At 40.7% G+C, this 24,467-nt stretch overlaps 1 protein-coding gene across 4 annotated transcripts in view; it reads left to right on the top strand.

Moving 5' to 3' along the window:
• Positions 1–24,467, top strand: part of szt2 (SZT2 subunit of KICSTOR complex) — a 247,870-nt gene that overhangs the window by 109,275 nt on the left and 114,128 nt on the right. For all 4 annotated transcript variants that reach the window (XM_047374204.1, XM_047374205.1, XM_047374206.1 and 1 more), the window contains exons 38-43: positions 2,798–3,059; positions 5,514–5,588; positions 19,286–19,424; positions 19,795–19,930; positions 20,156–20,276; positions 20,456–20,608. In XM_047374204.1, coding sequence (XP_047230160.1) covers positions 2,798–3,059; positions 5,514–5,588; positions 19,286–19,424; positions 19,795–19,930; positions 20,156–20,276; positions 20,456–20,608 — 886 coding nt within the window. The remainder of the gene's footprint in view (positions 1–2,797; positions 3,060–5,513; positions 5,589–19,285; positions 19,425–19,794; positions 19,931–20,155; positions 20,277–20,455; positions 20,609–24,467) is intronic.

Here is a 24,467-nt window from a genome sequence, read left to right as displayed (position 1 = left end):
AAGGGTCTCTAAACGAGCTATGAACCTAATCATCTGAATCAACCAGTTAACTCTAAACACCTGCAAAAGATTCCTGAGGCCTTTAAAACTCCCAGCCTGGTTCATCACTCAAAACCCCAATCATGGGTAAGACTGCCGACCTGACTGCTGTCCAGAAGGCCACTATTTACACCCTCAAGCAAGAGGGTAAGACAGAAAGACATTTCTGAACAAATAGACTGTTCACAGAGTGCTGTATCAAGGCACCTGAGTGGGAAGTCTGTGGGAAGGAAAAAGTGTGGCAGAAAACGCTGCACAACAAGAAGAGGTGACCGGACCCTGAGGAAGATTGTGGAGAAGGGCCGATTCCAGACCTTGGGGGACCTGCGGAAGCAGTGGACTGAGTCTGGAGTAGAAACATCCAGAGCCACCGTGCACAGGCGTATGCAGGAAATGGGCTACAGGTGCCGCATTCCCCAGGTCAAGCCACTTTTGAACCAGAAACAGCGGCAGAAGCGCCTGACCTGGGCTACAGAGAAGCAGCACTGGACTGTTGCTCAGTGGTCCAAAGTACTTTTTTCGGATGAAAGCAAATTCTGCATGTCATTCGGAAGTCAAGGTGCCAGAGTCTGGAGGAAGACTGGGGAGAAGGAAGGAAATGCCAAAATGCCAGAAGTCCAGTGCCAAGTACTCACAGTCAGTGATGGTCTGGGGTGCCGTGTCAGCTGCTGGTGTTGGTCCACTGTGTTTTATCAAGGGCAGGGTCAATGCAGCTAGCTATCAGGAGATTTTGGAACACTTCATGCTTCCATCTGCTTTATGGAGATGAAGATTTCATTTTTCAGCACGACCTGGCACCTGCTCACAGTACCAAAACCACTGGTAAATGGTTTACTGACCATGGAATCATTGTGCTCAATTGGCCTGCCAACTCTCCTGACCTGAACCCCATAGAGAATCTGTGGGATATTGTGAAGAGAACGTTGAGAGACTCAAGACCCAACACTCTGGATGAGCTAAAGGCCGCTATCGAAGCATCCTGGGCCTCCATAAGACCTCAGCAGTGCCACAGGCTGATTGCCTCCATGCCACGCCGCATTGAAGCAGTCATTTCTGCCAAAGGATTCCCGACCAAGTATTGAGTGCATAACTGTACATGATTATTTGAAGGTTGACGTTTTTTGTATTAAAAACATTTTTCTTTTATTGGTCGGATGAACTATGCTAATTTTGTGAGATAGGAATTTTGGGTTTTCATGAGCTGTATGCCAAAATCATCCGTATTAAGACAATAAAAGACCTGAAATATTTCAGTTAGTGTGCAATGAATCTAAAATATATGAATGTTAAATTTTCATCATTACATTATGGAAAACAATGAACTTTATCACAATATGCTAATATTTTGAGAAAGACCTGTATATAAATATGTATGTACACTCACCGGCCACTTTATTAGGTACACCTGTCCAACTGCTCGTTATTGCAAATGTCTAATCAGCCAATCACATGGCAGCAACTCAATGCATTTAGGCATGTAGACATGGTCGAGACGATTTGCTGCAGTTCAAACAGAGCATCAGAATGGGGAAGAAAGGTGATTTAAGTGACTTTGAACGTGGCATGGTTGTTGGTGCCAGATGGGCTGGTCTGAGTATTTCAGAAACTGCTGATCTACTGGGATTTTCATGCTCTACCATCTCAGGGGTTTACAGAGAATGGTCTGAAAAAGAGAAAATATCCAGTGAGCCTTGTTGATGCCAGAGGTCAGAGGAGAATGGCCAGACTGGTTCGAGCTGATAGAAAGGCAACAGTAACTCAAATAACCACTCGTTACAACCAAGTCATGCAGAAGGGCATCTCTGAATGCACATGTCGAACCTTGAGGCGGATGGGCTACAGCAGCAGAAGACCACACCGGGTGCCATTCCTGTCAGCTAAGAACAGGAAACTGAGGCTACAATTCACACAGGCTCACCAAAATTGGACAATAGAAGATTGGAAAAACGTTGCCTGGTCTGATGAGTCTCGATTTCTGCTGCGACATTCGGATGGTCGGGTCAGAATTTGGCGTCAGCAACATGAAAGCATGGATCCATCCTGCCTTGTATCAACGGTTCAGGCTGGTGGTGTAATGGGGTGGGGGATATTTTCTTGGCACACTTTGGGCCCCTTTGTACCAATTGAGCATCGTGTCAATGCCACATCCTGCCTGAGTATTGTTGCTGACCATGTCGATCCCTTTATGACCACAGTGTACCCATCTTCTGATGGTTATTTCCAGCAGGATAACGTGCCATGTCATAAAGCACGAATCATCTCAGACTGGTTTCTTAAAACATGACAATAAGTTCACTGGACTCAAATGGCCTCCACAGTCACCAGATCTCAATCCAATAGCACCTTTGGGATGTAGTGGAACGGGATATTCACATCATGGATGTGCAGCTGACAAATCTGCAGCATCTGTGTGATGCTATCATGTCAATATGGACCAAACTCTCTGAGGAATGTTTCCAGTACCTTGTTGAATCTATGCCACGAAGGATTAAGGCAGTTCTGAAGGAAAAAGTGGTCCAACCCCGTACTAGCAAGGTGTACCTAATAAAGTGGCCGGTGAGTGTATATGTATTCATATCTTGTTACAGATTGCTTTGGCACAGTTGTAATTCCATATTTTACATGCACAAAACTGCTCTTGCAAAACGGAGAATTCCTTAAAATATTTCAGATTTGGAGCTTTGCTTGAGTTGGCTCAAGTTAAACACATTTATGTGATGAAGATATAGACCTTTACACAAGCTCTATTCATCTCCAGAGTGAAGACAAGAAGGCCTTCAATCTTCACACGGATTCTTTCAGGGACTCGGCTATTACTACTTCTACTACTACTGCAGAAGCTGGAGAAACAGTCCGAGCCAAGAAACTTGACTCAGAAGACATTGCTAGTACAGTGGTGGAAAGGGGTCTGCCCAGCCCTGACCACCTTCCGCCAGATTACTACAATCCTGAGTCCAGTTCTCCTCCAAAGATGACATCCAATGTCAGCCTGACTGAATCTGTACAGTCAGCCTCTCACAGTGAGTCTAACAGACACATTTTAATGCATGTTTAGAATTTTAGAAAACCTTTTAACAAAATACAAAAATGTAGGTATGATGTCTTAAATTCGACACAATTTAGCCATAAAAGTTGGAACGCTGCGTTGACCAAATATTTTCTGATGACACAGAAACAGCAGGATCATGTCACACCTTTCTGTATGTTTAGGGATCCAGTTTAGAGTTTTTTAAAGGTTTTAGAGGTATTGGACCGCATTACTGGTCCAAACATTTCTCCTCTCCTACTACAAACAGAGCAACAAGGTCCACGTCAGTGCTTATAGAAGTTCATAGATTCAGACTCAAACACAACAGTGACGGAGACCTCTCAGTGGGGGGTGCCAAACTGTGGTGCAGCTGCTAAAAGCACTGGGACAAAAATAATTGTCTACATTTTTTGGACAGGCTGTTATGCTTTGTAGATAAAAACAGTCGAGTCTTAGTGGACATGCGCCAATCAAAATTTTGTGGCTTATTTTTGTTCTACTTGGTATAAGCTTCACCCTCTAAACCCCAATAAAATTTTTATGTAAACTTGTTAAATTCTGAAGTATTTGTCCCAAAACAGACTTAGTGCTGCCCTCGTTGAGTTGAACGGGGGCCCCTGGAGTTGAATTTTCTTAGTGGTTCAAACGGTACATCTTGGTACACGTCTATGGTACAGCTTCATATTCCGATATAAAAGCATCTCATATATTCACACCATCGAGAGTCAGGAGTTGTAGTTGCAAGCATTGATCATAACTTTATACCTTTGATTATATGCTTTACTTGAGGTAATATAAATGTAAACTTTCTGAAAGTTTGTTACTGCTTTGAATGTTAGCCCATGTTAGCAATGATGCTGTTAACATCACTTTACCACTCAGAAACTGGACCCATTCTGTCCAGTCAGTTCTGGCTTTGCGTATCACTAAGTCGATGCCTTGAGCCAGCGGCTTGAACTGATGAGGCTCAGGCTCACTTCGGTGGAATTTTTCAAAAATTTATCTGAGGCGGGGTTTTGCTTTCACATCTGGTTTAGTTCCACATTAAGACTATCGCTAGTGGATTTATTGCTTCACGTGTATGCATGCTAGCAAGCACTGAAAACTTTAGTCAATGCCCACCAGTTGCAATGGCCCCACACTTGGGTCTGTATAAACTGCGCTCAGACCGGGAAATAACCTTTTCTTCAGCGTCAGCTATGAAGCTTTCAACAACCAGAGGAATGGATGGCGGCAGCACCCTTCGCCTTTAACCGGCATATCAGATGTTCTACATCATGCGTTATAACCTGCATGCCATCTGCTAGGACTGCCTCAGGAGTCCCTCACAGATCTGAGCTTCCATTTGGTTCCTGCACTGGAGTCCAACATGACCACTGTGTTTGGCGTCAGGTCTGCCGTCATGTCGGACGACAACCAGTGGACCCCTCCTGTAGCAATCAAATCACAGCTAGACTCACATCAGTGTGTCTCTCAGACTGCAGCAACGACCAACAACATTGCTTAACTACACCATCTCGAAGAAAGCTTGAGAATTAGATCTCTTGGCAGAAGACTCAGAGAAATTCTGTAATTTTGCCAACACTTTCCTTAACTTCTGTGCAGTGTCATATGTGGCTCTGTCTCTCCTCTTCCATCTTGGAAGATTTAAAAAACAGGCTGTTGGAAGATCCTGTTAGTCCGATGGACTGTTCGGCTCCCGTTTTCACTCCTAAACTGAGGAGTTGTTGACCTGCTTTGTTCATTGTTAAGCTGTCACATATTGTGACCTCATCATCAATATTCACAGCAGGAGATCTGTCATCTCAGCCTCCGTTCTAAACAGAGATTATTCTCCTCTCTGTTATTCAGTGGTGCAGTGTGCTTCTGAGTGCGTCATTACGCATGCGGAAGGCTGGGCTTTCGAAGGTATTCTGGCTTAGCAGATGTATGCTTATGGTTTGGACTGATCCACTGAGGTATAGATCACATCCTGCTTCGCATTTAACCCACTAGTGATAGCCTTATGGGGCTATGACTATACTCATAGAATCTGAGGTTACAATACGTAACTAACAATCTATGCTTTAATATAGTTTTGGCCTTACATTTGAGTCTTCTTTCCTCAGCAACAACTTCCACATCAAATCTTTTGACCTGTTGGAACTTAGATATTCTAAACAGGTATATGTTCTCATTTGAAGTAACAAAACAATTAAGCTTTCCTTATGCCAGGAACACTTTCTTATCTAAACAGTTTCTTAACTGTACTTATGTGCTTTTGGAAATAAAAGTCATTACTCCTTTCTTATGCCAAAAACATTTTCTCTATTAGTATTTCCTTGTCCCAAGAACAATTTCTCTTCCACACCACCTACTAATTTTTTTGGTGCATCTTTAGTTACTTGCTCTTTTATTTCACTGACACAAAACAAAAGTGAGTTGGATGAAAACTTGTTTTTCTTAGGCTGCAGCAGACTCAGGCCCAGTCGTGTCCAGAGTGTTGTCTCCAGCCAGGGTAGTCTGGACTCAGACATGCAGGGTAAGTTCTTACAGCATCTAAATTATTCTTGATACAACATTAATAGAGTATTTCAGCAAGCGTGTGCTACAGTTGTTCTGCTTGAGCTATAGCTCACCTCATAAGAGATTTTAGCATCAGACTGCTAAGTAACAGTTCTAACTGTTTTGCTGATGCCTGATTGTTTCATATTGTAACTGTTTACTGGTGGCCAGTCGTAATATTATGGCTTGGTATAGCACAAACTCTTAATATTTTTAAATTTATTTTTCAGACTTAAATACAGAATCAAAAATGACCCCACCTGAAAATAGTACTGTATACAGTGCTGTGAAAAAGTATTTGTCCCCCTTGCCGATTTCTTCTATTTTTGCATTATTGTCCCAACTAAATATTTTGTACTATGTAACACATTTTGATATCAGACAAAGATAATCTGAGTACATACAAAAACTATCCAAACCAACCTGGCCCTAAGTGAAAAAAGAATTGTTGTCCCTTGTTAAGTGGCCCAAAAAGCTACAGGTTTTATTATTTTAAGTTTCTTTTCATTTTGACAGATTGTAAGTCTACTTAGTTTTTTGTCAGTTAATTTACTTAATTTAATAGAAGCATTTTTCATGTTTAGTTGCCTCACAGCATGGAATTAAAATGGAGTGTTTGCTCCATTTCCTACAGCTTTGAAGATGTATTATTGTTGTTCATGTGAATCAAACAACAAATAGGACAAAACCGAAAACGTCAATGCAGCAATTATAGTAGCAAGTGGCTTTGGATAAGTCTCTATGAGCTTGCCACATGTTGCCACTTTGATTATTTCTCATGCCAAAACTGCTCCAGCTCCTTCATGTTGTTTTTTGCTTGTGAACAGTGATCTTCAAGTCTAACCACTGATTCACCATTGAATTGAGGTCTGGTCTTTGACTAGTCCATTTCAACACATTTGAATGTTTCCCCTTAAACCAATCAGATTTTGCTTTAGCAGTACGCTTCATGTGATTGTCCTGCTGGAAGGTAAATCTCCGACCCAGTCTCAAATTACAGAGAGTCTGACGCAGGTCAGTCTATATTCAGCACCATCCATCTTTGCCTCGATTGAGACCAGTTTTGCAGTTCCTGCTGCTGAAAAACATCCCTACAGAACGATGCTGCCCCCACCATGTTTTACTATGGTGTTCTTGTTGTGATGGGATGTGTTATGTTTGCGCCAGACAGTGTTGTTTTTGTTGGCTGAAAAGTTAAATTTTACTGTCATCTGACCAGAGAACCTTCCTCCATACATATGGCGAGAAAGGCATGTGGACCACTCAAACGTGGCAACTCAAAATGTGCCTTTGTATTTTAACACGAAGTAATGGCATTTATCTGGCCACTCTTCCATAAAGCCTAGCTCTATGGGGTGTTCATCTTATGGTGGTCCTACAGACAGATATTCTGGTCTCTGCTGTGGAACTCTCCAAGTCCTTCAGGGCTACTTTTGACCTCTGTAGTGCCTCTCTGATTAATGCCCTCCTTGCCTGGCCTGCCTGGGTTCTAAAGGGCAGCCCTCTCTTGGCAGGTCTGTTGTGGGACCATGTTCCATTTGAAGATGATGGATTTGATGGAGCTCTGGAGGAACACCAACAATTTAGATATTTTTAAAAACCCCACCTTGACTTCTCAACAACTTTGTCCCCGACTTGTTTGGAGAGCTCCTTGGTCTACATGGTGTGATGCCTCCCTGCTTAGTGCTGTTGCAGCCTCTGGAGCCTTTCAGAAAAGATGTGTTTATACTGACAGATCTTGTGACATTTAGACTGCACACAGGTGCACTTTATCACACAAATTGTGTGACTTTTGAAGGTAATTGATTGCATCTGATTTTTTTAGGGGCTTCACAGCAAAGGGAGTGGATACATATGGAACTACTGATTTTCAGTATTTTTTCAAGTTTTTTATATTTTGGCGGATCAAAATCAAAATTGTGAGTTTTTCAGCATGTTGAAGTGGTGGAGCCAGACTTTTCTGACTTTTCGCAATAAAACAAGAAATTGTAATAACTTCAACACACAAGCTTGCAGCAGCATCAATGTTTCTGTGTGTCCTCTCAGACCAGCACTGATAATATTTACATGCTCATTGGCGGACTTCAGTTTAGCCCCGGGCACTTACAACAGGAATACACCTGTTTCAGTGGTAGATGTCCTTCTACATTCTGAAGGTGCGTTCCGACCGAACGCAAATGACACAACAGGGGTGAGCGATTTAAATGTTAACTCTTTGTAAAGGCGGGTTTAGGAGCAAAGCAACGCGAAGGATGTGTCACGAACTGTGCTGTTCGTGTGAAGCACGCGATTAGGGTGGATAGAGCAAAGCAAACCCACGATGGATGCAAAGCACCTTAATCTCTGATGTTAGCAGTGTGTAATTATCTACAAAAACACTACAGTAAATCTAACTACAAGTATCTTATTGAGTCATTATTTCAATGAAACTTAAACATTTTCTGTACCCTCTGTGATGGCCGATAATTATATGAAAGGAACTGGATCTTCTGTAGATTTAACTTGTATCACGAGTATGTGCCAAATGTTCTAATTAAACAGAGAAGATTAGGTAAACTTACTTCAGGATTAAAGAGCTTCACGAGCACATCATCAGCGAATAGGCAGACATTACATTACATTATTTCGTTAATAGTTACACCTATAATGTTCTTCTGATAGCCTCAATAAAAAGCTCAAAAAGAGAGGGTCTCAAGGGGATGATAGCCTCTCCTTAGTTGTATTGTATCCGATAAATCCCTGTTAATCTTAATCCTCACGGAGGGTCAGTCATATAGAGAACGGAGGCAACGTATAATTTGATTCTTAAACTCAAATCTTTCTAAAGCTAAATAAAGATGGTTCCAAAAGATCGAGTCAAACGCTTTTTCAGCATCCAGACCGACAGCCACTGATTCTCTGTTTTTCATTTGGTTTATCAAGTGAAGAGCCTGTTTGATATTGTCATCGGTTTGACTGTTTCAAATGAGGCCTGTCTGTTCTGTGTCTATTAATTCTGAAATTATAAAGTTCCAGTCTCTTGGTCAGTATTATTTCAGATGTCTTATAACCAGTATTCAAAATCGATATTGGTTGAATTACTGACATCACTGCTGTTCTCCAAGATGGTGGTGTCTCACCCCCCCCCCCCAAAAGCACGTGATTAAAACTATCCCTAAGTAGCGGTATGACTAAGTGCTGGAAGTGCTTATCCCACTCCGCAGGACACCCGTCCTCTCCTGCCATCTTACTTCCTTTTAATTTTAAAATTGCTATTTTGAGTCAATCTTTTATTTTGTACTATTCCTATCGATGGTAAATCTAATGAGGTAAGAAATGACTTCACTTATGACAAATCTATTACATAGTATTGTTCGGGTTTCCTTCACACGGCCATTCCCGGAAGAGCTTGATAGCTGGAAATCTGTCTGATACAAGAAGGTCAGAAGATTCACATACCGATTAAAGACACTCCGGCACAAGTGGAAACCCACTGAGATTTTATTTTCAGGGAGACCCCTTGTTGATTCAGGTCTGGCCAGGGTGAGGCATAGTTTAAGGTGATTTAGAATCACCAGTAGTTAATTCAAGGTATCAACTTGTTGCATGCAATACTGATTGAAGTGTTTTATGCTGAGCTGTTTTGATTTGCTGTGCAAGTGTGCTGAATCGCACAGTGTGGATGTGATCAGTAAGGTGCGAATGTTTTGTCCGGCTGATCCCAAATCAGCCGGGAGTTAGAAGTTGGACTTTTAAAGTTTCTCCATTCAAAGAAGCTGCGGTCTGGGTCTCGTGGCCTGACCACTCCTTTATTTCAGTTTTATTACCGGAGTTTTTATATTGAGTTCCCGCCTCAGAGTTTTATGACCCTTTGTTCACCCTTTGTTGGGGCAATCAGCACACCAGGAGGGCTTCTCTTTCCAAGTTGACCCAAAATGCACATTTTGTCCATAAAACTGCTGGTTTGATCTCCATAGACACTCAATTCACATATATTTTCTTTTATTATTATTGTTAGTCATTTTTATCCCCATTGTGTAGAATAGTGCTTGGTAGTTAGGTGAAGGTTTTTGGACCAGAATAGTAGTATATCAGGGCTATATGGCTTAAAATTTCACATATATATTTAAGAGAACCATGGCCTCAGATTTGGAGGAGCTGATCTTCATCCCAGCCGCTTCACACTTGGCTGTGAACTGCCCCGGCGCATGCATTAGGTCTTGTTAATCACTGTTAAAAAATCTGTACATTCTCTCAAAGAACCTGGGGAAATCTTCATATTTAAGCAATTATCTATAAAAGTACAAAGTTATACAGGTGCTGTTATTGTTTTTTCCATCACCATCATAGTAACTGGTGTGTGGTCGCCTTTGAAAATTTGATGAATTTGTGCCTCACATACCTCCTTAACATAACAGAGTTGCTGATTAAAAAGAAGTCTATAGGGGGGTGAGAGTGATGAACAGGTGAGAAAAAAGTAAAGCCAGGCATCACACGACCAAGATCTTCCATATCCTGATTTAGTGTACGAAGTGCAGATGATCTGCTGAGCCTAACTCTGTGTTCAGAGTGAGGTTACAATCTTGTTCCACCACAAGTGCTCAACCAGTCTGTTGAAAGGTCAGAAAAGAGATTGATAAAAGTTGCGGAGTCATTCATGTTTGGACGGTATGCATGCAAGCGCTACACCAGCCTTAGCTGTTTATATTCATGTTAATAATGAAATATCTCCCTTCTAGATCCAATATGCTGTTTTGCATGTAAACTGTGTCCTTCTTTTAATTTAGGTACTTACTCCTCTCTGCTGGGAATTAAAGTTATGAGGAAATGTAGGTGTACTACCGTCCAGATTTGGATATGTGGTTTTGCTGAAGCAAGACAATGTCTGCTTTGCTTTCTTCTAGTAGATCTATGATTTTATACTTTTTAAAATTATTTCCAATCCCATGAACATTCCATTTAAAAAATTTATTGAATTTATACCACTAAATATGAGGTCTGAACTAAACTTGTATTGTGTCTTCCTGTGTGTATGTGTGTGTGTGCATGTGTGTATAATAGAGAAAGAGAGTCTGTGTGGAAGTGAAATTAAAGAAAAACTGGTGGCCTGGAGAGTTGCAAATATCAAAGTTACAATCATAGTGAGTTGCGCATTAACACAAAAGTCATTAAATGTCAATTAACTTCACCTATCATCTAATCTGCATTTACTGTATTCTGTAAAGCCATGGAGCAATCAGCTAATCCAGCCCCACCTCACAGATTCAAGAACTAGGTTGCTGATTTGATTCATAAGCTGGGAATTAGTAAAACGCTGCTGATTCCCAGCTTGTATAAAATTTATGTTGCTTCCCTGGTTGACCCTTCTTTACCCTGTGAAAGAGTATTTTCTAAAGCAGGTAAAATCATCTTTAATGAGAAAACCCACCTAAAGCCCAGCAAAGTGAAAAGGTTATTTTTAAATAAAAAATAAATAAATGCTCCTCCTTGTAACATACACATGGTTACAAAGTAGCACAAGCACATTCACATCACAGCTGTCTCCCCTCTTTGTTTCCACGTTACCTTTTGATCCAGCCATTGTATCATGTTTAATCATATAACTTGGAGTTGAGTCAGACGAGTCACAAATGTAATGATTTTGAACTTGACAAAAGACTTCACTTGGACTTCAACACTAATGACTCATGACTTCACTGGGGCTTACACCAAACGTAAAGTGTTTTGCAATGGAACTGTAACCTAGTGTACAACAATGGACCCGAGCCTTGTGTGCCAGCCACCACGCTGTGTATCTCTGCCATTTTGCCACAATTTCCACAATATGCTGCAGCATGGACACTGTTGGTCAAGCTAGGTCTCATCAGGATTTATGGAGAAATAAAGCTGAGTATCTTCAGCATAACAGTGAACATTTATCCCATGCTGCCTAATAATTTTACCTATTGGAAGCATATATAAAGTAAACAGAATTGGCCCAAGCACTGAACCTTGTGGTACTCCACAATTGGAGTCCCACCTGGAGTTTAAAGATGATTTATCATTTACATGAACAAACTGGAATTTGTCAGACAAATGAGATTTAAACCAGCCTAGCGCTGTTCCCCTGATCCCTACAGCATATTCCAGCCATTCTAAGAGAATATTGTGATCGACTGTATCAACTGCAGCACTGAGATCTAACAGGATAAGTACAGACACAAGTCCTTTATCTGAGGCCATAAGAATATCATTAGAGACTTTCACTAGTGCTTTTTCTGTGCTATGATGAGCTCTGAAACCTGACTGAAACTCTTCAAACAGATCATTACTACACACTTGATTAGCAACTATTTTCTTAAGAATGTTAAATAACAGAAGATTGGATACAGGTCTGTAGCATAGTAAATCATCTAGATCAAGTAAATGTTTCTTAGGCAAAGGTTTGATTACAGCTACCTTAAAAGCCTGTGGTTCTAATCCATTTACTAAGGATAAATTAATCATATCTAAAATGGGGCTGGTAATCAGAGGGAACACTTCCTTAAATAATTTGCTTAGGTTGCGTCTAACATACAAGTTGAAGGTTTAGATGAAGCTAAAATTTCTGATACCTCAGGAAGCTCCACAGGATCAAAACAGTCCAAACACAGATCAGGTTCTACAGTTTCTTCCAATGCTGTCTCACTTAGTGAGGATGAAGTAATCATGTTCAAGAGAATGCCAATGATTTTATTTTTAATAGAATCAATTTTAATTAAAAAAAATCTCATGAAGTCATGACTGCTGAGAGCTAAGGGAATGGATGGTTCAACAGAGCTATGACTCTGTGTACATTTCCTTAATACTGCTTGATGCCCTGCAGCTGTGGAACAGCACCTGCCAGTCATGGCTTGCAGGAGAGAAGAGAGAGACATCCACACAAACCAGCAGCTCACAGCTTAGAGGATCTGACACAGACTCTGCCTCTGTGAATACAAATATTTATGATAATCTTAGAAAATCTTGTGAATTTCCTCTGTCTCATAGGTTATTGTATTGATTAAAGGGTCTCTAATCTTGTTTATTGATCTCATTATTTGTTGTGTTCTAAGGCATCTAGATAAGATTTTTGTTGCTTTCAGGCCTGAATCATAAAATGTTTGTTTTGCGAATCTCAGTTTCTCAAATTATTAATTGAAAATGTTATCTATTTGTCTTTAGATTTTCTTTTATGTGGGTTATGAATTCCACATGTTGATCATTATGTTGTTGTTTCTCTAAGATTCTTAATGTTCTCTCTAATTAGTCAAATTTTATCCTCTTCCACTTCGTTAGGTAAGCTGTTCTTGAGATTAGTCTCCCTCTATTGCTTTAACTGTGTCCCACTCAATAGTTGGATGTACTTGACCATCCTTGTTATGACTAAAATGTCAATAATTTCTTTTTTGATCTCCTTACCTACCGTTTCATTATTTAAAATGCTGATATTTAGTCTCCATAGTGTGTATTTTGGCTCTGCTATTGAGATGTATAGTAAATCACATTTTGATCGGATATATCGCATTTTCCTGTTAAGCAATTCTGTACCCTTTGTCTGTCTGTAGTGTTTAACAAGTAGAAATCTATTCTGGAGTGCACTTTATGAGTGGCTGAGTAGCGAAGTCATGTTCTTATCCATGTAAATCCCTACAGACATCATTTAGGCTCATCTTGTTGATCAACATATTGAGGTTTCTTGGCCTAAGAGAATCATGTTCAGAATCATGTTCCAGTCTCCAGCACAGACTAAAATTCTATCACTTTCTGAAATTATTGTCAAAAATAGCTGGAGAAAAATTTTGATAACCGAACCTTTTAAATGTATCATGTTCTTGCATTGACTTGTGTGTTTCTTGCAAAAATGTGACCTATGTCCTGTCCTTTTTTATTTTGGCAATCTGCTCCTTTTGACTGCGTTACTCAGGCCATTTACATTTAGAGACTAAGTTTCAAGTCATGAGATTCTACCATACCTAACATAAATAGTATATGAGTTAGTACCCCTCAACAACAAAAAGCAAACCAGAACAGTAACTACATACACATACATAGGTAGTCCTCCAATCGAGAGGGACACATGACGGTGACCCTGTTGGTGAGTCGAGGGTAAAGTCTCTCATAAGCAAAGGGCCCAGTGATGAGGATGCCTTTTGAGCCTAGCTCTTCCATCCTATTACTCCAACAAGTGACACTTCCCTCATTATAAAAGGAAGGCTTTCGGTGAAAAAGGGGCTATTGGCTTGCAGCAGTTTCCCTGCTGGGCTAACACGTGGTGACTGGAAAGGAACATCTCCCTTTTGTCTAACAGGGAGAACCTCGGGGGTTTGAGAGGACAGAGCAGACACACAAAGAACACAGAAGCACTGGTCCAGGAGTATGTTCTATGTTTGAATAAAAAACATAGCGCTGTGTGCTGCTTTAACACTGGCATATCAACACAATAAATTCATGTCTAAAATAAAGTTTGTTGTCATTTTAGCGTTATTTGCAGCTTACCGCTTTGTTGTGTCCATCGTTTCCATGGACAGAAGTAACTGAACCCTTAATCAGATGGAGTCTTTCAGCAAATCCTTCTTGATACTGGAGGAGGTTGCTGAAGGTGCTTGTCCTTGAAGTTGGGGTGAATAGGAATTTCCCTATTGATGTGGTTAGATTTACATAAAAAATAATATTTAACCAGGCACTTTGAAGAGGTTTTGATGGGGGACGGTGTAATGATTTGTGTGGGTTAATACATCCATCAACCAAACATTTAGACTTATGTTAGGAATAACCTTTATTAATATGCTCCACAGCTATATTTCCCTTTTATACTATAGTGACATAAAATATAAATTCTAATGTTTCCCTTTTGTTACAATAGGATAAGAATGCTCATAAACATACAGTACAAGGATAAATGGCCCAAGGATTGTCATAAATGACCTGAGGCTGGGGCACTGGGGTAGATAGTGGAGCAGCTGGTATAACTGGGTTGATTAGAAACCTACAGCACACAAGTATGGACACCCGCTACTACACAACCTAACAGATAGACACCACAATGGTGACATATAGTCTACTGATAATCACTGAGGGAGTGCACATCCATTCCATTGGAGTGCCAGATATAAAACTACATGTGACCTTCTATCGAGGCTCTTCGTCACACAGACGGCGACGGTTTGAGACGGGAGGCTCAGCGCTGATCTCTGTAATCATTCCTCTGCCTTAACTTAGATTAAAAAGAGCTAAAAGTTAGAAACTGGTTGAGAGTCGTTCCTTTAAGAGTGTTTAGATGGAGTGTGTGATCGCTTCATGGGGACCAAGTACCGGAGGAGCTCCGAGGCGTCTGACCGCCAGCATGGTGCGGTTGCCCGGACACTCACTTGCAGCTTCGCACAAAATTGCAGCAAGAAATAAAAATGACGGAAGTCCATGACCTTGTTTAGCTGTTCCGCAGCAAATACAGTTACATAATAGATGTTAGAGAAAATTTAAAAATAAGCCCTAAACAGTATATAAAGATATCAATGCAGCCCCTGGAGAAACTTAATTTTTTGCACTCCTACAGACTCTGGGTACACAACAAAATATATATAAAGGCTGGAAAGTGGATTTTGCATAACATGTCCCTTTGAGGTAACATCAGATGTTAAAGAAAACATGTGGCCCAACTGTGCTACTGTTTTATGCACATACATTGGTAATGCTCTTGTAACAGGTGTGTAATATATATTTTTTCTACTGTATCTAATATTGTCTGGAGAAGAAGATTTGTTGTTCAACAGCCTCGATCTTGACATTCAACTCCCAAATTATAATAAGGTGTAGTCCATAGAAGCTAAAATAAATAAATAGAAGATCCTGTATTGCAATTTTTGTAACGTCATTTTGAAAGTAGATGCACTTTAATTGACCTGATGTACCTTGTGAATTGAATTGTAAATTGGTATTATTTCACAGAATGCATTTTGAGCCTAATTTACTATGCTTTGGTGAAGTTGGTGTTTTTAGAAAAGGGTGTTTTTTGTTTTGATATTAGGAGTTAATGTAGCAAAATGTGTTTTAATAAGAAAACTGACAACAACTAACACAGGCTAGAGATGAACCAGGTTGTTATCTCAGCCCCAAAGGAGGGAGAGGAGATGAGCTGTTTGCTTTCTTGGTGTTGGTATAAATTGGATCCAGTGTTTTATTGTCTTTGCTGTGGCAGGTAACATACTAGGTGAATAACGTGTAAACTCCTGTGGTAACTAGTGGTGCCTCATATTACCAGCTAGCAGCTCAAAGCCACTACTGTACAGTGTTTCTTTGAAAATTGGGTGCTCACAGTTATACCATCTACCATCCTCAAACATAGCCAGACCCACTCCTCTTTTCTGAATCCTCTCTAGTCATTCTGTGCCTGGAGTTGGTGCACTTAATTCAAATTTAAGAATACTTTATTCACCCCATGGGTAAATTAATTGTTGTTGTAGCTCCTATTATACAGGTTTCTTCGAAGAGCCGTTGTAGGGCAAGGCACTTGTGGTCAAGGGGTTAACCGTGTGACCATATGTAGACGCTATAGTCCTTGGTGTGGCTGTAACGGGTTCGAGTCCTCGACCCGGTGACCTTTGCTGAATGTCTCCCCCTCTCTGTGTCCCTCTTTCCTCTTTACCTACTATCGAAAACATTTAAAATAAAGGCCTCTAGTGCTGCAAAAAAACAAAAGCTGTTGTAGATGCTGATGACTGTGGGCAGGAAGGATCTCCTGTAGCGGTCTGTCTTAAAGCAGATCTGAAGAAGCCTCTAACTGAAGACACTCTGTTGTTGTACAACAGTCTCATGAAGAGGATGCTCAGGGTTCTCCATAATGTTCTTCATTTTATGAAGAATCCTTCTTTGCACAATGATCTCCAGAGGCTCCATAGAAATCGCCAGAACAGAGCCAGCCTTCTTTATTAGCTTTATGAGCTTTTTAAAGTCCCTGGCTCTGATGCTGCTACCCCAGCAGATGATGGCAGAAAATATCACACTCTCCACAACAGACCAACAGACTTATAGAAGATATGCAGTATCTAGCAGCAAACACTGAAGAACCTGAGCTTCTTCAAGAAGTACGGTCTGTTCTGTCCCTTCTTGTAGATGGCTTCACAGTTGAATCTCCCCTCCAGTCTCCAGGTGAACAACGAGGTATTTATACTCCTCCACCAACTACACGTATTCTCCCATAAATAGCCCAGTCTCTGTCAACAGAATCAAGCTACTCTTCTAATAGTACAGTGCCTTGCGAAAGTATTTGGCCGCCTTGAACTTTTCAACCTCTTGCCACATTTCAGGCTTCAAACATAAAGATATAAAATTCTAATTTTTTGTGAAGAATCAACAAGTGGGACACAATCGTGAAGTGGAATGATATTTATTGGATGTGTCAAACCTTTTTAACAAATAAAAAACTGAAAAGTGGGGCGTGCAATATTATTTGGCCCCCTTGCGTTAATACTTTGTAGCGCCACCCTTTGCTGCAGTTACAGCTGCAAGTCGCTTGGGGTATGTATCTATCAGTTTTGTACATCGAGAGACTGAAATTCTTGCCCATTCTTCCTTGCAAAACAGCTGGAGCTCAGTGAGGTTGGTTGGAGAGCGTTCGTGAACAGCAGTCTTCAGCTCTTTCCACAGATTCTCGATTGGATTCAGGTCTGGACTTTGACTTGACCATTCCAACACCTGGATACGTTTATTTGTGAACCATTCCATTGTAGATTTGGCTTCATGTTTTGGATCATTGTCTTGTTGGAAGATAAATCTCCGTCCCAGGTCTCTTGCAGACTCCAACAGGTTTTCTTCGAGAATGGTCCTGTATTTGGCCCCATCCATCTTCCCATCAATTTTGACCATCTTCCCTGTCCCTGCTGACGAACAGCAGGCCCAAACGTTGATGCTGCCACCACCATGTTTGACAGTAGGGATGGTGTGCTCAGGGTGATGAGCTGTGTTGCTTTTATGCCAAACATATTGTTTTGCATTGTGGCCAAACAGTTCGATTTTGGTTTTATCTGACCAGAGCACCTTCTTCCACATGTTTGGTGTGTCTCCCAGGTGGCTTGTGGCAAACATTAAACGAGACCTTTTATGGATATCTTTGAGAAATGGCTTTCTTCTTGCCGCTCTTCCATAAAGGCCAGATTTGTGCAGAGTACGACTGATTGTTGTCCTATGGACAGACTCTCACACCTCAGCTGTAGATCTCTGCAGTTCATCCAGGGTGATCATGGGCCTCTTGGCTGCATCTGTGATCGTCTTCTCCTTGTTCGAGATGAGAGTTTAGAGGGACGGCCGGGACTTGGTAGATTTACAGTGGTCTGATACTCCTTCCATTTCAATATGATTGCTTGCACAGTGCTCCTTGGGATGTTTAAAGCTTGGGAAATCGTTTTGTATCCAAGTCCGGCTTTAAACTTCTCCACAACAGTATCTCGGACCTGCCTGGTGTGTTCCTTGGTCTTCATGATGCTCTCTGCGCTTTGAACAGAACCCTGAGACTATCACAGAGCAGGTGCATTTATACGGAGACTTGATTACACACAGGTGGATTCTATTTATCATCATCTGTCATTTGGGACAACATTGGATCATTCAGAGATCCTCATTGAACTTCTGGAGTGAGTTTGCTGCACTGAAAGTAAAGGGGCTGAATAATATTGCACGCCCCACTTTTCAGTTTTTTATTTGTTAAAAAAGTTTGACACATCCAATAAATTTCATTCCACTTCACAATTGTGTCCCACTTGTTGTTGATTCTTCACAAGAATTTTGAATTTTATATCTTCATATTTGAAGCCTGAATTGTGGCAAGAGGCTGACCAGTTCAAGGAGGCCAAATACTTTCACAAGGCACTGTACCTCTGATTCCAGGTAAAGACTGTCAGCCTATTTATCTTGTTGGGCAGAGAGCTCACATCTCCCATGACGACTGGATAATGGGTCTTTTCCTTCTTCAGTTGCAATGCCTGATGTCGGAGTGGGTCCTGCATCTTTTCATTCTCAGTTTGTGGAGAACATCTGGCCTCTCGTGGTGAGGCTATACAGAGTGCGAGTAGTTGATTGCTGGTGTAAGCAGCAGCACTAGCCGCTGACAGGCTCTCCGGACACAAGTAATTTTAAACAAATAAAGAAGACCAAAGTCAACCACAAAACTATCAGCTCCAGTGTGGGTCCAGTTGAAAGCAGCATAGACAACTACAAAAAACAAAAATGCACATCTAAAAAATAAGGTAAAAAAGAGAAAAGCTCAGGATTGAGTAGGACTGTACTTGAGTGAAAAGACTTGACACTTTCTTGGGACTTGCGAAACAATGACTTGGTCTCTCTTCTGTTGTAATGATCAGTTTGGTCAGGACTTTTTCCCAGTTCCAGATCAAATGTGCTCTACACATTGAGAATTTATGTCTGTACTAAATTTTGAGGATGTATTTTACATACATATTCCAGTGTTTCCCTGGAATATATGTGTAAACTGTGAGGGATACAGTGCACAGGTCAAGGCAGATTCCCTCATGGTTTCAGTTAGTAACCATGTTGTAGACACTTTTCCCATGTTTATTCTCAACAAAACGGTGAATATACCTGGAAGGGCTTTCAGTTCTGTCATGTTAAGAAGCTGCAGAGGGTTTATAAATGTATAAAAGTGATACTGTTTGGAATGTCACTGTTTTCTTTGTTCCTATAAAGGTTATGATGGTGATAGCAGTGATTCTGAGTGTGAGAGTCCTACCACTGAAGAACAGGATGGTCAATCACCTTCAATGCCAGACTTCTGGCTAATTGTTAACATCCATCAGGACAGAGTAAAGGTGTACTCTCATGCCAGGTCAGAACAACCTATACACATTGTTAGTGACCTCTTTCTGTAAATTCTTTTTTTCTTAACTCCCAATCTGATATCTTGTTGGTTCTCTTGGTAAAAGGAAAATCTGTAAAAATTTGATTCATTTATTTGTTTTTACTTCATGCTGGAGCATCTGATCAATATTTTCACCTTCAAAAGATGATGTGTTTGTCTCTCATGCTTTACGTTGATAATGGAATTTAAATAGGTATATGTGTTGTAGAAAAAGTTACATTTTGGTTTTCATTTGGGATATTGTACATTTTGCAGGTCATTTTGTTAAGGAGAATTAAAATTGCATTTTTATTTTTAATTTTTAATATATATATATATATATTTTGTTTTTTTACAGATCCTTAAGCGAAGAAAAAGAGATTGGTTCAGAGGAGCTAGGAGGCAAAGTGGAAGAACATAAGCAGCCTGAATTCTTAGAACTGCATCAAACAGTGGTCAGGAAGATTGGTGAAGTCTGCCGGATTGTCAATCAGGTTGATTTAGTTATAACATTGAAACACTACTTTGAAACATGATTGTTGTATGTCATTTGATCAAGTTCTCCCATCCCCAGCATGCACGGGGTGGCAGATGCCAGTGCAGACAATTACTACCTCCTGGATATTGGCTGTGTCATTTACTTGTTAAAATATCTTAAATGCCTTAAGTGAAATGGCAGACTGTTTTAACAGAATCCTACTTTTATTAATTTGTTTTAGCGTATGCTGCTCCAGGACCTGCATGACAGCCATGTATGTAACACGCTGCTGGTTGCTGAAAGTGAGGAGGACATCTGGAAGAACGACTCTGTCTTCAGGCAGAGGCAGAACACTACCGATGGTAAGTTGGTAGATCATTTTTGTTTTTCCAGCTCTTGTTCTATTAGTTGTGGCTCATTTAATATCTGGGGTTGGGAGGTTTATCTGATGTTTCAATCCAACTAACCTCTTTGAAGTTGTTTTATAAAGTCTAAATGCGATTGTTTTGTTTTTTTTGTTTGTTTTTTATAAACCACTCAGACTACAACACAGAAGAGAGCTACCAGGCCAAAGACTACTTGGCAGCCACCATGCAATTTATTCCCGGGCATTTTGCATGTGATGTCGTGTGGAATACAGTTATCCACATCCATCCTCGCCTTAAGATGGGACCCAACATGGGGGTGTCCAGGGGTGAGTTGCAGAACCCAGTGATTATATCAAAGGGTTCTAAAGTGAAAAAGGTTTTGAAAAACATTTATATTTTGCAGTTTTACAGTTAAATTTACATAGGCTAATAAATGGTACATTCATGTTAGTGATTATTGTAAAGCTTTCTTTTCCAGGGTGGAAGGGAAGTACAACTTAAATGAATTTTTGTGTCTAACAGCTAGTTTCTCTTTGACAGCATAAAAAGGATTTGTTTAAATGCACTTGTTGGACTTACCAAAAATTAGAAAAATGGAAAAGTTACTGGAACTGTGTGAAAATCAAGGAAGGAGAATTCAAATTTTTTTACTTGTCGGACAAGTCTGTTGGAGACATTTCTAAACAGATGCAGAATCTTAGGATCTTCAATTAAAAATGCTCTGCATAGTTTATTTGGATCTTCCACTGGAAGAAGACCCAGATAATCTGTTCCCCTCCCAGATGAAATAATAAAAAAAATACATTGTTAAGCAACACCCCTTAGGAACCACCAAGACTCAAGCCATGAACTAAAAACTGCTGGACAGACAGTGTCACTGTCCACAGTGAAAACATGGTTTTATGTTGTACGAATGTCGTATCTGGATGGTTAAAACGGATAAAGCTGCTCCTTCTTTAAAATCATCATCTTCAAAGTTACAACTGCACAAATGAACACGCCAAATGCCTTTTGGAGAAAAGATTCATGGACATATGAGAGGAAGACTGAGCTGTTTGGCCACAATGGTAAGACGTATGTTTGGGTGGGTCAAGGTGAGGGTTATAGCCTCAAAACTCTGTTATTTGTCAAGCATGGTAATATGGTTGGTATCATGATTCAGGACTGCTATTATTACTAGTGCATTGCACAATATAAAGTGAATACCACAAAATTATTCAGCTTCACTTCCAATCAATTATTAGATGGTTGAAACTTTAATGTTTATTTATATACCCTGTTGTAAAGATATACAGTACAGACCAAAGGGTTGGACACACATTCTCATTCAAAGAGTTTTCTTTATTTTCATGACTATGAATATTGTAGCTTCACACTGAAGACATCAAAAATATGAATTAACACATGTGGAATATATACTGAACAAAAAAGTGTGAAACAACTGAAAATATGTCTTATATTCTAGGTTCTTCAAAGTAGCCACTTTTTGCTTTTATTACTGCTTCACACACACTTGCCATTCTGTTGATGATCTTCAAGAGGTAGTCACCTGAAATGGTTTTCACTTCACAGGTGTGCCCTGTCAGGTTTAATAAGTGGGATTTTAGGGCTTATAAATGGGGTTGGGACCATCAGTTGTGTTGTGCAGGAGGTGGATACAGTACACAGCTGATAGTCCTACTGAATAGACTGTTAGAAATTGTATTATGGCAAGAAAAAAGCAGCTAAGTAAAGAAAAACGAGTGGCCATCATTACTTTAGGAAATGAAGGCCAGGCAGTCCGAACAATTGGGAAAACTTTGAAAGTGTCCCCAAGTGCAGTCGCGAAAACCATCAAGCGCTACAAAAAAACTGGCTCACATGAGGTCCACCCCAGGAAAGGAAGACCAAGAGTCACCTCTGCTGCGGACAATAAGTTAATCCGAGTCACCAGCCTCAGAAATCGCAGGTTAACAGCAGCTCAGATTAGAGAACAGGTTAGAGAACACAGAGTTCTAGCAGCAGACACATCTAGAACAACTGTTAAGAGGACACTGTGTGAATCAGGCCTTCATGGTAAAATAGCTGCTAGGAAACCACTGCTGAGCACAGGCAACAAGCAGAAGAGACTTGTTTGGGCGAAAGAACACAAGGAATGGACATTAGACCAGTGGAAATCTGTGCTTTGGTCTGATGAGTCCAAGTTTGAGATCTTTGGTTCCAACCACCGTGTCTTTGTGCGGCGCAGAAGAGGCGAACGGATGGACTCTACATGCCTGGTTCCCACCGTGAAGCATGGAGGAGGAGGTGTGATGGTGTGGGGGCGCTTTGCTGGTGACACTGTTGAGGATTTATTAAAAATTGAAGGCATACTGAACCAGCATGGCTACCACAGCATCTTGCAGCGGCATGCTATTCCATCCGGTTTGCGTTTAGTTGGACCATCATTTATTTTTCAACAGGACAATGACCCCAAACACACTTCCAGGTGTGTAAGGGCTATTTGACCAAGAAGGAGAGTGATGGGGTGCTTCGCCAGATGACCTGGCCTCCACAGTCACCGAACCTGAACCCAATTGAGATGGTTTGGGGTGAGCTGGACCGCAGAGTGAAGGCAAAAGGCCCAACAAGTGCTAAGCATCTCTGGGAACTACTTCAAGACTGTTGGAAAACCATTTCAGATGACTACCTCTTGAACCTCATCAACAGAATGCCAAGAGTGTGCGGAGCAGTAATCAAAGCAAAAGGTGGCTACATTGAAGAACCTAGAGTATAAGACATATTTTCAGTTGTTTCACACTTTTTTGTTCAGTATATAATTCCACATGTGTTAATTCATATTTTTGATGCCTTCAGTGTGAAGCTACAATATTCATAGTCATGAAAATAAAGAAAACTCTTTGAATGAGAAGGTGTGTCCAAACTTTTGTTCTGTACTGTATATTCATCTATTTCTAAACAAATGTGAATATTATATTTTTGTCACCGATTCCTTACAGATGAAGTGAAGTATTTCAAGCCTTTATTTCTTGTAATTTTGATGATTATGGCTTACAGATATAAAAAATCCAAAATTCATTGTCTCAAAATAGTGCCAATTCACAACACATGTCGTTTCGAGGCACTTTACAAAGTCAATTCAGTCAAATCATACAGATTTCAACTCGGGAACATACATTCTAATTAATCCTAACTATCAAACAGTGCAGTCAAATTCAGTTTATTCTTCAAATTGATTAAAAGTTTTCCTATCTAAGGAAACCCAGCAGATTGCATCAAGTCAGCAACTTGCAGCATTCACTCCTCCTGGATGAGCATGTACAGGGGTTGGACAATGAAACTGAAACACCTGGTTTTAGACCACAATAATTTATTAGTATGGTGTAGGGCCTCCTTTTGCGGCCAATACAGCGTCAATTCGTATTGGGAATGACATATACAAGTCCTGCACAGTGGTCAGAGGGATTTTAAGCCATTCTTCTTGCAGGATAGTGGCCAGGTCACTACGTGATACTGGTGGAGGAAAACGTTTCCTGACTCGCTCCTCCAAAACACACCAAAGTGGCTCAATAATATTTAGATCTGGTGACTGTGCAGGCCATGGGAGATGTTCCAACTTCACTTTCATGTTCATCAAAACAATCTTTCACCAGTCTTGCTGTGTGTATTGGTGCATTGTCATCCTGATACACGGCACCGCTTTCAGGATACAATGTTTGAACCATTGGATGCACATGGTCCTCAAGAATGGTTCGGTAGTCCTTGGCAGTGCCCATCAACTCGGGCCCATCTAGCACAAGTATTGGGCCAAGGGAATGCTATGATATGGCAGCCCAAACCATCACTGATCCACCCCCATGCTTCACTCTGGGCATGCAACAGTCTGGGTGGTACGCTTCTTTGGCGCTTCTCCACACCGTAACTCTCCCGGATGTGGGGAAAACAGTAAAGGTGGACTCATCAGAGAACAATACATGTTTCACATTGTCCACAGCCCAAGATTGGCGCTCCTTGCACCATTGAAACCGACGTTTGGCATTGGCATGAGTGACCAAAGGTTTGGCTATAGCAGCCCGGCCGTGTATATTGACCCTGTGGAGCTCCCGACGGACAGTTCTGGTGGAAACAGGAGAGTTGAGGTGCACATTTAATTCTGCCGTGATTTGGGCAGCCGTGGTTTTATGTTTTTTGGATACAATCCGGGTT

Source organism: Girardinichthys multiradiatus, chromosome 9 (genome assembly GCF_021462225.1).
Source record: "Girardinichthys multiradiatus isolate DD_20200921_A chromosome 9, DD_fGirMul_XY1, whole genome shotgun sequence".
NCBI classification, from domain to species: Eukaryota; Metazoa; Chordata; class Actinopteri; order Cyprinodontiformes; family Goodeidae; genus Girardinichthys; species Girardinichthys multiradiatus.
The sequence above is the reverse complement of the archived record's forward strand: the minus strand, read 5'-3'. Positions and strand labels throughout refer to the sequence as shown.